The sequence below is a fragment of the Rhynchophorus ferrugineus genome, unplaced genomic scaffold (genome assembly GCF_030347505.1).
Source record: "Rhynchophorus ferrugineus isolate W39M unplaced genomic scaffold, kcgeb_rfMv2 rfM5, whole genome shotgun sequence".
Classification (NCBI taxonomy): Eukaryota; Metazoa; Arthropoda; class Insecta; order Coleoptera; family Curculionidae; genus Rhynchophorus; species Rhynchophorus ferrugineus.
In genome coordinates this window covers 13,011,046-13,029,918 of record NW_027472584.1, presented here as the reverse complement: position 1 = coordinate 13,029,918, position 18,873 = coordinate 13,011,046, and the positions used below count along the sequence as shown (strand labels likewise).

The following is an 18,873-nucleotide window of genomic DNA, read 5'->3' as shown; positions in this document are numbered from 1 at the left end:
CAAGCGGTTGTTTGATCGAATCATATTTACTAATTAATCAGTGTGAATTTATTAACGATGAGAATGCAGATTATAATATTGTAAAAGTAAATTTTAGGATCCTTATAACACAAACAAGTTATTTTTATGGTATTATAATGTATTATTTATAATACGCTATTAAAGTTACGTAATTGTGGCTAAAAATATTGTAAAGCGTTATGTTAAATAATAGATTAAATATCACAAAAAAACCAGAAGGCAAAGGAAATTTTTTTCTGAATTTATCGAGAGAATTTATTAAAACATTTTATACAATTGCAAAGTAAAACGTGCAATCATTACTCGAGAAATCTTAAGATCTTGAGTTGTTAACGTGACATACGTATGCCTTAATTGCGTCAAGCTTTTATGATGTATTGGAATTTTTTATATTTTGCCTGTTGTAAAGAACGTTTGATATAATGGAATAGGTATTATAAACAGGTCTTTGTGTCATTTTATTGTATTGATATGTGCTTCACAAATAGAAGTAAACACAAAGAAAAACTTTATTCAATGATTAACGACTGTGTCACTTTTTTATATAATTAGGACAGCTAATTAGGAATATATATTTTTGTGAACAAATAATAAAATGTAAAAAATAATCATAGTTCTTGTCATATGAACATCGTTAAAAAAGTTTTAAAAAAGTATTGATTGATGACCAAATTAAACCACAATATTTTTGTTTTATGCTTTTTGTTATGGTAGCGAATATATTTTTCATTGATATTTAGTGACATCGCCATGCAACACATTTGTCTTTTCAGCTGTAGAAGAAGTTATTTATTACAGGTCTTTGTGTGATTTTATTGTATTGATATGTACTTCGCGCAAATCGAAGTAAACATAAGGAAAAACTTTATTCAATGATTAACAACTGTGTCACTTTTTTATATAATTAGGGCAGCTAATTAGGAATATATATTTTTGTGAACAAATAATAAAATGTAAAAAATAATCATACTTCTTGTCATATGAACATCGTTAAAAAAGTTTAAAAAAATTATTGATTGATGACCAAACCAAACCACAATCTTTTTGTTTTATGCTTTTTATTATCGTAGCGAATATATTTTTTATTGATATTTAGTGACATCACCATGCAATACATGTGTCTTTTCAGCTGTAGAAGAAGTTATTTATCCCCTAGAAAATACTGTTCGAAGTTTGTTGGTTTTAATTTAAAAAGGGTTTAAAAACTTTTGGATCAGCAATAGCAACATATAACAACACCATATCTTCAATTATTTTTAAAACATATCAGCAAATCCTTCCATGATGTTTATGATGGAACTAGATGGTTACATGGTAACTAAAAGACCTAATAACAACTTTGTTAACATTATCTACCCAAATTAGGTCAACAATTAGATAGTTATAAATAAATCAATTCGAGCTGCAGTATTAATAAACTAAACAACGCAAAACAATGTTACCTACAAATTATAAATTACTCAAATAAGTTAGTTCTCGCAACTTAGATTAATATAATTTTTATTACTATTATTATTATTATATTTTAAAATCTCGTTTTTATCAACTAGGGTTTATTTTGACTGTACCTACTGCTTAACATAGGTTCCAAACCACGGTCCTCCGTGTTAAATCTACCGAGTGGCGAATGACCCATCTTAGAAATCGTCCCAGAAGCTATCCGGCGTTACCCAACCTGGTTACTGACGTGATTGGGATGGTTATTCCTTGTAAGATTTAACACTGTTATCTAGAGATATTTACGGATACAAACACAAAGATAAAGTACATCGATGTCCTGTCGGAGTCAAATAAGCGACTATCATAGGAGCAGAAGGATATATATCGCCTTAACCACTTCGGCTACCAAGCTGGCTTTTTTATTACCATGTATGAATTATGTCTGTTACGGTACTAAAGTATATCATTTACAATTCCCTATTAATGTTATATTACGACTAATGTGTCGTTATGTAATACATAAGATATCACAAAAGCGAGAAAAGGGAAGGCATCTGAATTTATCGAAAAAAATTTTTTTCGAAAAATACGAATTCTTTAATTGCCCAAAGCTCTTGTGACATTGAAATATTTTTATACTTTGCCCGTTATACAAACGTTTGCTATAACTGGGTGGGTATTACACAGGTCTTTGTGTGATTTTACTGTATTGATATGTATTTCACGAGAAACGAAGTAAATATGACGAAAAACCTTATTCAGTGGTTAACAACTGTGTCATTTTTATTATCTGCAACAGCTAATTGGGTAAACATCTTTGTGACAAAATGCTAAAAATCGTAAGCATTTTTCTTGTTATATAGGCTTATTGGGTCGACTAATAAATGCTCAACAATAGTATCTAATCAACACGTCAAAAACCACTCAACTCATCAAACATTTCTGTTTCATAAAAAAAGGTTACATTGTTGATGTAAACGAGAGTGTGCAGAAAAAATTGAATTAGAATTTGAATGGCACGTTACTCCTCTCCCAGATATTTTCATAAAGAGCAAGTTAAGTTTAACTAGACCATATAGCATTAATAATCATAAAATGTAATGCCGTGCAAGTACGACAGAGAGAGAGTAGGATTTTCAAATTGTGTTTCCACAAATAATCATTTTCAGTCACCATATGGCGTGTTTATACTAGATTCAAACGCATTGATTCTAGGTCTACTACATCTTGTTATTGTTTAGCAAAGAATCAACTATGATTACTCCCTGTTTATCCCATGCAAATCCTTCAATCATATATATTGTATTTTATCGATGTTGATTCATAACCGGGCTATTTTTTACGCTATTATTTATTATAAAAAATACCTGATCTTATTGTGCTGCTTATACATCTGAGACAAAATTCGATTCGTATGGCACTCAATATTTCAGCTTTATTTCGAGACTATTTTTCTTAACATAATCGTTAAAGTTGAGATAATATCTGAGATGGGTCATCTTAAAACAATCCCTCCAATTACTTTATAAATTACATATAAATCAAACTTGCATGTTGTTTCTGGTAGAGTCTGACAGTTGTAAATGTTAATAGCGCATAATATCCGCCTGAGATGCAGATTTTTAAGACATAATGATGCGAAACTTTATATGATTTACACGTAAGCTGTCGCCTGCGGAATAATCCGATATTAACACCCACCTAGCATCAACAAACACAACGGTGGTCGACATTCTCCAAAATGTAAATGTGTTAACATTATTTAAGCAATAAATTATATTAAAGATTATTTTAATAATAAGAACTTTAAAAATAGTCAGTTCATTAATAAAAAACAGCTATATTAGATTTATAAACATAAAATAAACACAAAATAATGGGTAAGAAAAATTAAACTAAAAATATCGTTAAAATGTTCATATAATAACGAGAATAAACATATAGCTACAAGCAAATTATAAATAATTATGCAAGCTAATTAATTAACTTCTTATGTACCACTCATATAACAGCTTTTAATGATAATTTCCAAACTACATGACATAACTACCAAACATGTCTACTATCTGAATAAAGTGTATTAATATATAAGTTGATAAACATTTAATTGTTTATTTAAGTTGAATTATTACTTAATCAGTACAGATGCATGAGTAATTATACCAAAAATATAATATTTTAGTAGATAAAGTATTTATGTTAAGTATTAAAATATATTATTTATATGCCTTGTTAAAGTTATATTATTACATCTAACATAAAATATCACAAAAAATGGAACGAGCAAAAAATAATTCTCAATTTATCGAAAGAAATTATTATTGGAAAAATATACAATTGTAAAGTAAAATGTGTTATCATTACTTTTAAACTCGTAAGAAGATTATGGTTTGTTAAAGTGGCAGACGTATTCCTTAATTGCCTCAATCTCTTATGAGATATTGGAATTTTTTATATTTTGCATGTCATGAAAACTTTTAATATAATAGAGGAAGTATTACAAGCAAGTCTTTGTGTAATTTCACTGTATTGATGTTTAAATTTATTTATTTTTTAAATTTTATTTAAACCTTATTTAATGGTTATCAACTGTATAACTTTTTAACACATATTAAGTATAGATCTTTTGAGAAAATATTTAATAAATACCAATAAAAAGCATGTTTCTTGTTATATACCTTTAACTAAGTCAACTAATTGGTATTTGGTGAACAGCATCAAAACGTGAAGTCTACAAAAAGCTACAGTACAGTAAACAAAAATATGCAGAATAATTCGGCAGATTTTATTTAATGTTGAAACCATCCACCTTCGTGCAATTAACTAGGAATAGACCAGGAGAATTTTAAATAATTTTAATTTAAAAATTAAAGCTTCGCAATATATAATTTATGTTAACATCCAAAGAAAATCAAACAACTTTTATGAAAAGATTTCTTCGCCAAACATTGTTTTAGTTTACGATACATTTAAAATACCAATCTATCACGGGGCTGTTACTATTTCGTGATTTATTAATATTTTACTGACGGATATTCTCTATTATAGACTCTAAATTCCATAGCGGCTTCACTAAATTATGAAAACCTTCCAACAACCAATCGAGTAAAAAAAACAATCCATTTACGAGATTAAGTCATTAATCATCTTGACACAATTAAGGCAAATATATGCCAGATAGTTCATTAAATCATTATCTGAGCTTAAAAGCTTCGTAAAAATATTCTGCCTGATTAAAACCGCAAAAACTGTTTAGACCTTCTCACAGCCGTTAAAGGCCAAACGGGGAATTCGCTCGTACCTACTAAAATAATTACTCGAAAAGCTTTCGGATAAAATTGGTTGGGCAAATTAAATATCGGCTTTTAAAAAGCTTTTTCCCAAAATAAAAAAAAAACATATTTCTCTACTATTCCATATACAATAATTAATTTCTTTAAACAATTCCAACCTAATGTTCATCGAAACTTTGTGAACCAAATCAAACATATCAGTACGAATGAAAAAATATTTCAGTTAAAACATCTTTAGTTCGACTTGGAAAAAATGGATACTATTTCAAACTAGATTTAGATGAATCTACATTGGATGAAAGATTAATTATTTACAAAAATATAGGTATATTTAAGGGGAAACAACAAAAAATTACCACTGTGACAAACTAAATGCAATTTATATATAATTATAATAATTTGATAAGTTTTCATAAATGACTTTTTTCGACCATCCTGTATAATACTACATTCTAAATTAGTAAAATGGTAACTGCGAGTACCGCATGAAATGATGAATATTATATTTACTATCATGAAATATATAATTATGTATGTGATTAAAAATATATATTAATTAAAAAATAATATTGGGTAACTATGTATATTTACTCCTGATTTGAATGATAAAAGCGTAAGTCTTATCTACTATATGATCCACTTAGAAGTTTTTCTGTGAAAGCTCAGAATAATGCCAAGCAAGCCCCTTTCTTTCTATATCTTTCTATAACACTAAGGTTTTATAGGGATATAGCAGTGAGATATCCTGTCGAATTTCCATAAGTTAAAACAGTCAAGTTATTGAAATATATAGTATAGATTTTCTATTCGTATTTTAGTGTTATGTTGCTCTTTTTTTTTTGTTTTTTAACTTTCTTGATTTAGCTTAACTAAACTGAGTGACTGTTTACTTACTGTAATTATGTATATTCAATTATATGTATAAATTGTAGGTATATTATGTATAAAACACATTCTAACTTATATACACGTCTAACATCATATACATAGACGATATAGTAAACATTTTTTTTAATTATTAATTGTAATATGTGATGTGTACATGGGATTTATTTACATCCATCTTTTAAAGTTTCTAACGAATAAATTTACAGTTTAACACAATCTTCAAACCGAGATCTTCTTCATCTAATGGCCTCAGTTTAACAAGCACGAATTTGCAAAGGTGGCATTATAATTTATAATTTAATAATATAATTATATAATTTCTAAAATAAAATATATAAAATGACATCATCAGATGAGTGACGATTCAACAAAGCCTAAATTAAAAGTTGAATATATATATTACCAAAATTCGTAAAAAAACCTAGTATATCACGCATAACACTTTATATTTTAATATCCGCATTTTTTGACACGCGATACTTCATTAGAATTCGCTTCACTCTATATCGCTGAAAAGGTTTGTAAAGCTCTTCCATTTTTCAAAACATGCCGACAACTGATGATGTATCACCTAAAAATTATTTTACGCTTTATCCAATAATGTTAAAATACGTGGAAATACAATTGAAAATGAATAAATACTACTGCTTTATCGTAGTGTACTTAAATCATTTTTCTGCCATATACTACCGTGATAAAAAAACAAGTAAAAAAAACAATAGACAAAAATTGTTGAAGTTCGCACAGATATATTGCAAATTATGTATTTCGATTTTCGTATAGCATCCGCCATGGAACACTTACGTAATTGGCTCTGACTGGTGTTCAACTGATGTTATCATAGCGTATTTCTAAACTTCAAGAAATTTATCAACCTCGCCTATCAAATGTGAAAATAAGTCCATTAATCTGATTTAATTATAATGAAAACAATATTTTTTTGTTATTTTCGATTAGTAGTATCATCCGAATGTAGTTTTAAATATTATAGAAACTTTTCCATAAATGTACCAAGGATTATTACTTTGAATGAGATATAAAAAAACCAATTTTGTTTGGACTAGATTCGGTAAAAACTCGTTAATTAATAATAATAATAGTAAGTAATTATAAGCAGTTTCTTACTATTCCTTCATAGATCGTTCATTCAAAAATTCGAATAGGAAATAGGACAATATCGTATACTTGTTAATTCCAATCTAATTGGAAATCTATGGTTCTGAATTCCTCAAAGTTCGTGATGCATTCGTAACCTCCAAAATACTGAAACTTACCGATGCCCTACGGGTAAATTATTAATAAGCGGTATAACTAGATAATTTATCAATTACCAGGTATTTAACTAAAATTTGTAAAGCAATCAAGTTCATATTGAAACGTCAGAATATGTATAGAACAGATCGAGTATACAGACGTTACTGATGTAACTGTTTCATTATAAACAAAACTACTTTACAGAATAGATTTGTTTAAGGGTATCGAAGGATTATCTATATAATTAAATGTTTATCAATGCCTTGTAGGGTAAACATAATCAGTATCTCTCACATTGTTAATAACAAGCTATTAGATCGAACCTGATATTACTATTAGAGTTTGCTATGTGTATTCCATAAAATACGTTGAGAATTCCCAAGCCTTTATTTCACATAATTTTAGTAATCAGATAAATATATGTATGCGAATTACTTATATTAACTATCATTCGAAAGAATTTAACGAATTATTCAAATAATGTAGAATAAACGAAAATATATATCATATGTTTTTACAGAAAAAAAAATATAAAAAATAGAAAAAATAAGTCTGAAACAAAGAGCTAAATCATTTCCATTATCTAATTGTTGGATTTCTGATATTGGTTTTATGTTAAAGGATAAATATTGAACTGAACACTATGACTATGACGAACAAGTCGAGCATATTCTGTCTGCCCTTCAAAACTCTAGTCTCACTCAACTAGTCTCCAACAGGACCCATGGCCTTTTTACTTATATTTAGGCACACGATAGAAAGAGAAACGAAATTTTGCACCAGATCAAATAATCACGGTTATTGTGTTTAATTTCCTTTTCATTTTCCAAACTTTTCTTCCAAATATGTTTTTAACCTTTTTTATATTCGACTTGGTATGATTATTTGTCAAAAGAAATCGTAATATAATTAATTTTAATCCAAAGAATACTACATCAACTAAATTATTTATTTAATAATCATAGATCTCAAAAAAGAACATTTATAACATCTTGAGAATTCAGCACTATTTCAAATATAACATATATTTATGTGAATCTATAATTTTTAATGAACTTGAAAATGAATTTGAAAACGTATTTTATAATGAGTGATATGATATCATGATATTATCAACTAGTTAAAGGAAGATATTATATATATATATATATATATATATATATATATATATATATATATATATATATATAATTTAGTTATATCTTTCGATAACGATCTGAATTTGGCAGCGATCGATTTTCACACTTTTTTCAGTCACCAAGCGGTCAAGTAGTCACACAAGTGATACACAAGTCACACACAAAGTCACATTTTATACTTCAATCTAAACTACCCTTTTATCATTTATATTTTCTAAAAACGCAAAAAAACTATATCAAACATACTATAATAACTTCATCAAAAAAACTATAATGTATGTGAAGCGTGTGTCACTGAATATGTCAATGAATAAGAAAATATCAATTATGGCGGAAATCAGATCGCCTGCGGTACTGATCACTACCAGGCATGATATGCGATTGATTGTCTGCCAACGTTCTTCAATTTATGCCTTATAGTTTATCTGTAATTTAACTACCTCATCTAACATAATATTGTTGATGTCACTATATTATTTCATCATTTTTCTTTTACATTTTATATCTGCGCATTAAATGTTACTATAAATAAGAATTCATTACAATTTAATTTAAATATCATCAACTATAACCTGCATAGCGGATATTTAATACTTATTTCTAATTTTACCAACTCCAAAAATGTGGTTGATGGGCATGGAACACTTTTTTATTTTTTCGCAAACATTTCCCCAACATAAAATTCATTAAAATGTCAAGAGCGCCAAGCGATGAAATAGGGAAAAGAAAGATTTAAAATCAACCTACACAACACCATCTCTGACAGGAATCTCAAAAGTAAAAGAGAAATAAGTGAGGAGTGAACTTGCCTCATTAGTTATCTTGATGTATTTTAAATGAGTTTATAGCCTGACATAAATATTGTCTATATATCTATATACATATATTTAACAAAATATTTGTTTTTGTATGACGTGACAGCATATCTTTAAATTCATCCAGATTTATATAGCACTATAACATATAACATATAATACATATAACATATATTTTTTTAAATTTATTTCTTATTAAAACTTAGTCTCCTAAACTAACTAGTATATCATATATAAAATTATATACAAGAATATTGTATACGAAATATATCTACGAGGGAATATAAAATCGCATAACAATTTTAAAGTAATATATACAGTAAAAACACAAGGTTCAGGAAAAATTACAATGCATATACATACATAAATAAATATGTAGTGGCATACATGAATATATTAACATAAAGATTTATTTGTATTTTATTTAAGTCAGACTTATATATTTTTGATTTAAATTATAATGCCAATATCTTCTGGATCATACATTTCCATGGAATATTTCCAGTTAATAAACAAGATATATTAATACTCTGTATTGAAAACTGGAAGAATTAAGTATCCGAAAAACATATTCGAACAAATTGACGCATAGGGTGTACATTTCAATTGAAAAGAAACATTTAATATCAAATTATTGTATTAGTACTATGATGTCAGTGCAATAAAGACTAGTGATGCTATAGTAGCAAATAACGGAACAAAGAAAAAACTGCATATTTATCATCATCTATCATCAAGATGAGTGAAAGTAACTATGTTATAATTTTTTCTTTTTCAATAAAAAACAAGGTGCCTCTTGAACTGAATATACAATACAATTAAGTTCTGTTCCTAAATGCCAAGATGGAAAAATCATGTTAAAATAAATGAACTCAAAACAAAACTGCTTCTATATATTCACAATTAGAAAGGAACTGGAAAGAGTTTAGACCGCTGATGCACCTGAAGTCTTATTTCATATAAACATATAAAAGGTTTCTTAATGGAGTTATATAGGGAATTGTTAATGCTACAATGATGATTATTAATTTGGTGATTATTAATAACTACAACTTTTGTAGCTGAACATGATTTCCTAAAAATTATTAAACTTCTTCAGGTATCTTACAATGGCTGTGTGGAAGTATAAATGATGTTTCCCAAGGAGATGTTGACGTCATCTCTCCACTGCTTTTCAACATACAGTGGATGCAACTATGCGAAATGGTATTAAAAAGCAGATATAGCGTTCAATATGATGCTAGAAATACATTGGCTAATGTGATATTTACTGACGCTAACGCTATATTCGATTATAGATTCGATATAGATATAGAAGCCTGAACTTCTCGCATTCCTCTTGATATAGTTTGCTCCTTTATAGCTCCAAGATTTAGACATAGCCTGACATCTGTGACTCTGGGGTCTTTCAAAAGATATGCTTAAGGCAAAGTCTATGTTCCACTCTGAGACGTATTAGAAATTAAATAATTAGGGCTACACTTGAGGGACAAATTCGGAGATCCAGATTTGTACAGTGGTTTGAAAATGTCTGTCGACTGAAAGGTGAACTAATTCCTCACAAGACTTCTGTAGTTAAATCGACATTTTGTGCGAATATCTCCGAAAAGGATGTGGATCAATGTCATCAAGAACGATCTGAAAAATAGAAGACTTGCATGATCCGAGGCTAGAACAGTTGCGGCCGATTAACAATTATGGCTAGATTTACTAAAGAAGGTACTAAATAGTCATATGGTAGTGTGAAGGTTCAAAAGTGGAAAGCCATTCAAAGCTCCCGCTGTGTATTGATGATTATGTTCACCACTGAATGTGATATTCCCTTTGAAGGCACGATTCATTTCAACTTAATCCAAAACATGGTTAATGAAAGGCAAAGTCAAGCCTATGATATTGCCTCAATATATTAACAATTTAACAGAAAAATTGAACTGAATAAAATATAATTTTATACTGACTTAAATAATTATGATAATTTTAGAAATCACCAGTTTCTCCAGCAACTTCTGACGAGCTGATTGAAAAACTGCATGAAAAACTTCTTATCAGTTTATTAAGACCATTTGAAGAAGTAACTAGAGAATGAAGTACCCATGTTTCTGCATCATCACTAATTCGCCCTTTGGAAACAATTGAGTGATTTTGACTTACTCGAAGGTTTAATTGGTGACATCAACAATATTGTCATGTTGATTTTATAAACAAATACATTTTTCTTTGTTATATCGAAAACTGATTGAGTGATGTACCATTAAAAGTTAGATAATTGGTTGAAACAAGGACTTGCTATTCTCGTATAACGATAATTGCGATCTGAATTTGTAGTAATTTTGTAGTGAGTTCAATAACCTGAAGCCAGCGTATCTATTTGCGAACCTAAATATGAACGCACCTAGTTCATAAATTGTAATTAAATAAGTTTCAATTGATAAACCATCCAATTATGTCGCTTATTAATAGCAATACGTCTGCAAGGTAGAGTACCCCGTAAGTTTATTTGTGTATTTTGGAGGTTGGAAATGCATCACGAACTTTGAGTAACTTAGAACTATAGATCACCAATTAGATTTGAATTAGCAGTTGTTCAAAATTATCCTGCTTCCAGTCCTAACAAGCATAGCGATGCTATAAATACAAAAATAAGGAGTTAGTTCTAATTTTAGTATCGTGATTTAGCTTCGTGTAATCCATCGTAATTGGCGATAGTTAATTATAGTAGTTCTCACTAGTTGACTGACTCTAAAATGCATTGTATTAAATACGGTTATTTCGGCCATAATATCAGGCAATAACCTGTCTACTACACATAGTTAAAAATAGCCTAGACATAGGATCGTAATAATATATTCTCTTTTCTTTTATTTTTTTTTAAATTTGTAATTCAACAATATGTATCTAATATATACAATCATTTTTTTCAGTGATTCCTTTTTATTTATTTTCGATGATCTCTTCTTAATTTTTGATAATTCATATTTTCTAATTGACAGACCAAAAAAACACTTCAGCAATTTGTTTATTATATCTGTATATGTTTATTAATATTGTAGGATATATTTTAATATATGTATTCTAATTCTAATATCACTTGCATTTAACGATTTGTGAAGTGCCTCAGAGCACACTAACACTCTTTCAAGGTATTCACTACTTTGCACTATTTCAGATTTTTAACGTTGAATGCAGATTATATCAGCATATTATTTTGAAATCATTTCAGGTTTAGTCTAGCTCAGTTTAAGACTAATTACGCAAGTAATATTTGTTCTTAAATATTGTTCCAGCTAAACAAGAAATTATGCTTTCCAATTTCATTAGATTACAACTTTTTAAAAAATCGAGTTGGGCATAACATGCAAAATATATGCTAGAATCTCCTAGATCTCCAGTACATTTTCTTAAATATTTAGAAAATCTCGTAAACCTTATACGTAATACCATCATAGAGAAAGCGTTTATATCAAGTTATAAACTCATTTAAAACACATCAAGATAACTAATGAGCCAACTTCTTCACAGCTAACGTATTTCTCTTTTACTTTTAAGATTCCTGTCAGAGATCGTGTTGTGTGGGTTGATTTTAAAATTATCTCTTCCGTAGTTCATCGCTTGGTGCACTTGACATTTTAATGAATTCTATTTTAGAAAGTTGTGAAAATGTTCAAGGAGAAATATGCCTTATTATTTGCATCAAGCATATTTTTCTAATAACAGGATAAAATTGAAGATGATAAAATATGTATATTCAGGATTCACTCGATCCAATAACGTTTAAGTTTATCATTATTTATTATATACTTAAATATAAGCAAAGAATACTACGAGTTAGACATTATTATTCTTTATGTATATGTTTCTATACAAAGATTCTTTTATTAATATATTTGCAATATCAGCTGTTTACTACTTGAATTACTCCCAATAACGGATGTGAAAAGAGTTGAGTCAACTCAGCGTACCAACTAAAAATGTAATTGGAAATTGTGTCCATTAGCTAAACAACTATTTTCCGGTTTATAATTTAAAATAAAATTAAACTGTATTTTTAAACTGAGCTAAAATGCTCATGTATGCCTGGAAGATTCTGATTGGCTGACAAATATAAAAAATCATCATCAAAACTAATTCCAATAAATATATTTAAAAATGTATTTTTGGTAATAATAAAATGGAAACAATTTTGGTAAAGCTTCGAAGCTATTTAGCTAAGAACTGTTGTTAAAATACGATAACGAAAACTGGATAAAATATAGCAGTAATAAAACTATGTTTTATTTTGTTGTAAACCATAATGCTAATATCTGAAACTATGTAATGTAAAAACGTTTTATTTTCCCGTCGATTCACCATGATGGAAACAACTTTATTTTTCACTAGTTTTAGCCATGTCAAGTTCTATGTCAAAAACAATATTTCCGAGGAGCTTTACTTATTCAAAAATATTCTGCAGCTTTCATATCCTGAAGCACACAGAATTCTTGACGGAATATCAAATCCAGGTGCTCTGTTAAAACCAATGTGGAAACATTAGTTTATAAAGAAAATTGAAAATAAAAAGTGGAGTATTAAACAGATAGGTATGTTTGTAACTTATCAGCCTCTTAGCATTTTAGAATTTAACGCACTAATCACGTATCTCATCGGTTATGATATGTTAAAAATCCCAAACGTGACACTAATACAATGAGAACCAGATATGTGCAAACAGTTTAGTCAAAATTATATATAATGCATTTATGGTAATGTTTTCTTCATCTTACGAATTTGTAATGTAAAAACGTTTTATTTTCCCGTCGATTCACCATGATGGAAACAACTTTATTTTTCACTAGTTTTAGCCATGTCAAGTTCTATGTCAAAAACAATATTTCCGAGGAGCTTTACTTATTCAAAAATATTCTGCAGCTTTCATATCCTGAAGCACACAGAATTCTTGACGGAATATCAAATCCAGGTGCTCTGTTAAAACCAATGTGGAAACATTAGTTTATAAAGAAAATTGAAAATAAAAAGTGGAGTATTAAACAGATAGGTATGTTTGTAACTTATCAGCCTCTTAGCATTTTAGAATTTAACGCACTAATCACGTATCTCATCGGTTATGATATGTTAAAAATCCCAAACGTGACACTAATACAATGAGAACCAGATATGTGCAAACAGTTTAGTCAAAATTATATATAATGCATTTATGGTAATGTTTTCTTCATCTTACGAATAGTTTTTAAAATCGATCACTGATATCACTCAAAATGATATCCTCGACGCAGTTTCAAAGTCGGACGAAACAGAACGGTTGACATTTGGCCAGCGGGAAGAATTCAAAATGAATAACACTAAAATTTCTCTCAAACCCATGTAAGACCTGTTTGTAAATGAAAATCCTTACCTCATACTTACCATTTTACTTTGTTCTGCTCAAGTCTGATGGTATATCTAAGCAGCACTTCCATTTTTATAAAGAAAACTATCGTATTTTTAATTGTTTATTATTGTTTGGCCAGCACAATACCTCCAATAACCAAGTTGAGTAAACTCGTGAGGGCCTCACATTGAGTAGTAACTTCTACTCCTAGATAGGAAAAAGTAGTGGCTAACAATACTTCCAATGATGTACTTCCTGATCTTTTTTTTAAATAAACCCATTAATTTTTGAAAAATCACAGTAAAATCTTATCCAAGGTTCAAATATATCAAAGAAATCATTAAATATCGAACCGAATCTAATATTTATGGATTTTTACGAAGCAAAAGAAAAATATCAATTTTAATATTGACGCTTCAAATTACTTTTGTTATAGAATAAATTTTTAAAAAAATGGGAAAAAATCGATATATATCTTCATTGTTATCTTTCGGGACTAACGCAAAGGAAATTAATCTGATGCTATCGTAACATGAATTTCCTTTACGTAACAGCTAATTCAATCAATGAAAAAAATCCACTTATATGTTTTGGTATTTTTATTCTCATATTATCTTTTATTCGTTTCGTATTTAATTTAGTGTTGGTATGTCATTAAGGCGAGCCTGAAATAGTATTCAATAGTCTTTATTCAATTTACAAACTGTCACATTTTTAATAATAAATCTCTGTTTACTATTAGACATAGAATACTAGTTTGACTCTTTCTTTTTTGGGGTAAAAATATGATTCCACCTTTTCCTTGTTACGCTTCTTTTGTTTGTTACATTTAATAACACCTAACTCGTATTGGCACTAAACATAAACTAAATTTCAGTGTTAGTCTTTGGATTTAGAATAGCCAAATTATTACAAGGAAACAAAAACTTTCGAAAATGTATGTTAAGAATGCAGCATCAGATAAAAGCAGTTTTGGTTCTTTCAAAAGGACGATTTTGATACTGATGGCAAAAAACATGGAAACCAGAATAATTAAAAATGCGGAAATAATGTAAAAGAATGTTTATTTCCAGATACCATATTAAATATTGCAGTGTATTAGTGTATATTGCTTAACATTTATATTATGGGAATTATTTTAAAACAAGCATGTTTAGTATTACATAAAAAACTACCGGACTCCAAAAATGATTTTGTTTTAAAGAAAGAATGACGTGTATTTTGCATCGGGTTGTTACTGGCAATTAAAAATGTATATATGTAAAAAATATTTGAAGCTAGATGAAGCAACTTGATGCTAACGACGGTAGTTCATAGGCTTGAAGCGTACTGTAGAAGAAAATAACGTAGAAAACAGATCTTAACTCATGCAAAGAATTCTTACAAAGTTAAGACCAGGAAGTCATAATTATTTATCATATCTTATTATTACTGCAAAATGTCTAAATTTCTGTGGGGAAATTGAATTTTATCATTTACCCAAAAACTAGTATTCATGTAATATATTGCAAACAACATAATACTTTTAATAAAAATAAAACAATAATTTCTGTATCATAAAAGTAATTATATACTAACAACTCAAAAACTAATTATCACAGAACTTATGGAATTTAATTCTTTATTATTAGATGAAGACAATTAACAACCCTCATAATTATTTAATATCAAACAATTAATTCAAATAAAATGTGCTGCAGAAGTAAAAATTAAAACCAAATGGTAAAACTTAATGTTAATTCTACGTTAAAATAAATGAATTAAAATGCAAAGATCAGGCAAAAAGGTAGGAAATATAAAAGCTCTTTAGATACGTAGTTTCATCTCCTGACGTACCATGCTGTTACACCAGTTTATCAATTTCAGTATTTTCTACGGATAATTTCTTTTCATATTTAAAATGTTGACGTATAGTCATAAAATTTAAATAATGACATATAACTGACGCGTAATTATTAAAACTGATATTGAAATTCTTGCTTAAACCACTCCGTCGGGACACAAAAAGTGTTACTTTTCAGCTCCTATATTTTGCATTTCATTAATGATGAACAGGAAATATAGGGTAGTTGTATCATCATCATATTAAATGTCACGAAATCCTGTTAATGTTATATTCATAATTTATAGCAATTAATTACTTGATTAATAATTAATATATTTCAATATAGTTATAATTTATAGCCGCATATAATTTATACGCATTTAACATTATGGGCTTCAAATTTAATACCTAAAATTAATATCAATAACGTCAATGATATTATATTTTAGAGAATTAATTTTATGACAGAACAAAGAAGATGGAAACAAAATTGTCGAAAAAAACTAGAAATTGTGCCATCTTTTGATATATTTACTTCCATTTTCTTATATAGCTTCCTATAATATCAGCCTGTCAGATTCAATGTTACTGCTGTTACCCAAACAGTTTTTATTAGTATCATAAATTGGAGTATCTGTCATTCTGCTATATTCCAACATTTTAAATGGGACATTTTAATGAAAAGAAACCATTTTTGTCATATAAATCAAGCTTCTGTTAAACATTATATAAAAGGAAAATGTAACATTTATTATAAAATACTGAACTTGCAGCGATAATTATGGAATAATTTGAATTAGTGTTAACTCAGTTTTTAAATTCTCTTCGTTTCTCAAATTTCTTTTAGTTAGCAATAATTCATGAATTTTGTCAATAATTATTTAATGAATCAAATCTCAATAAATATAAAATAAATTTGTAACGATATAGCTTGTTACTCTATTTCATTAATGTTAGATTTATAATGGGCATTAATATTAAAATAAAGTATTTAATATAATTTTAATATGCGGTTCTAATATACCGCTTATACTTTGACTTGACGAGAAAGTAATTTAAGTCACACATAAGCAAAATTGTAATTGTTTCCAGAGTGTTCTGTCAGTTTAATGAGTTTTTCGTTTGACATTTAATCACATTTAAGTTAGTTTACAAGGAAGTTATGCTGTTACTTTAGCTGTTAATTTAAGATACGTTTTTGAAAACCCAGTTCAGAAAGCTGAAATTGTTTTCTTGTCAACCAAATATAACCAAATCAAAAGCGTTTTTAATTGGATTGAGTTTAATCGTTTATATTAATTGAGAAATGTGCGTATAAAAAAGATCAAAAGAAGAGAAAGGTTATTAACACCTAACATAATTGATGATCCCATGTTTCATTCCAAATTTATATAATTAATTTTCTCCTTTCTTATTCATGATTTATAATTATTAAAATTATTAATTAGCTGTTTAAAATTAAGTTAAGAAATTTTCATGTTATCACCTGATAATTGCGTACAAGTTAAATTAAATATACGATAAAAAACAAATCAAACTATATAAAATTATAAAAATCTTAAATAATTATATTTAAAGTTAAACCAAATATATTCAAAAGGGTTATTAACTCTAAAAGTGATTGAACAATTTCTAAATTAATTTTTGGGTAATCAATAAAATTCGTACAACCAAGATTTACCAAACTAACCAAATATTAATAGTGAAGGTGCTGTATATAATTCAAAATGCCTTGAATGTTGTTTCAGTTTTCAGTTAATACAATCAGACACCAACGTTATATGTGGAAAATGCGGGGAAAATGTTTAGAGAAAAACACACAAAGCGGTTTGCTTCTCAATCAATATATAATAACAAACAATTAACACCGTAATTCACCTGATTCTGTCAGTTGCGTCTTTGTATCTCGGAATATCAAAGAGATAATAAGTCAGCTTGCCCCAACGTGTTTAGTTGAGAAAAATAATAATACAAATTACAATCACTCTTGTGTCCATATAAAATTTCACAAGATTTATTTAAAACCTGATTATTTCCAAGGTGATTTTAAGATAATATATGTTAGTTGAAGATATTTAAATAATTGTGTTAAATTGGAGGTCTCGAGGATATATAAAATTGGAAGTTTTATAATTTTGAAATTGGAAGTCCTTCGTTTTAAATAGTTAGACAACTGTTGAAAAAGTTCAGTAATAAAATTCTTAATTTTATTTCTTGATGTAAACTAGTGAAAAAAAATTGTTTTTGTATTGAATTATTAAAAATTAAGGATAGAAGTCGTAAAAATTGTCAAACAGTCAACGCTGTTGATAGGCGAGAAAATTCAAAAAAAAAGATAAAAAATTCCCATACACACATAAAAAGTGGCCGAAAGTTTACCTGGAATAAAGAGGAGAAGAAGAGCCGCAGCTAGCAGCTGCCGCACGATCCGAACCATCTCAATCGCCAGCTTCCTTGAGCTCGTGTCCGGGGTACGTCATGCCTGCGTCCACCTCACTCACCGATCACTAACTGGTCGACATTGATGAGCCCGCTGCTGGAATATCCATGACCAGTCAGCACGTAGCGCTGGTCTGCACTGACCGCGTGTTGCGACGCGCTGCTCCACGGTTTTGCCCTTTAAGCCAGCCGCGCTCTGGATGCGATGCAAGAGGATCAATAGCTCGATGCGCACGCACTCACCAGGACTCCACCGAGGACTACGACTAAACGGAAATAAATGACGCTGTTTCGTATTTATAAACGGTGGTTCGATCGCTGGACTAAACTCGAATGGCTCTGCTTTTTTGCGACCAATTATTTATAAACAATTCGGTAACAGCTCTCCATAAAT

General features: G+C 28.6%; 1 protein-coding gene across 5 annotated transcripts in view; it reads right to left on the bottom strand.

Annotated features, from left to right (window-relative positions):
- The window catches only part of nAChRalpha6 (nicotinic Acetylcholine Receptor alpha6), a 164,027-nt gene extending 145,360 nt beyond the window's left edge, over positions 1–18,667 (bottom strand). For all 5 annotated transcript variants that reach the window (XM_076404943.1, XM_076404945.1, XM_076404944.1 and 2 more), the window contains exon 1: positions 18,420–18,667. In XM_076404943.1, coding sequence (XP_076261058.1) covers positions 18,420–18,477 — 58 coding nt within the window. In that variant the 5' untranslated portion in view covers positions 18,478–18,667. The remainder of the gene's footprint in view (positions 1–18,419) is intronic.
- Positions 18,668–18,873: the final 206 nt, after the last annotated feature.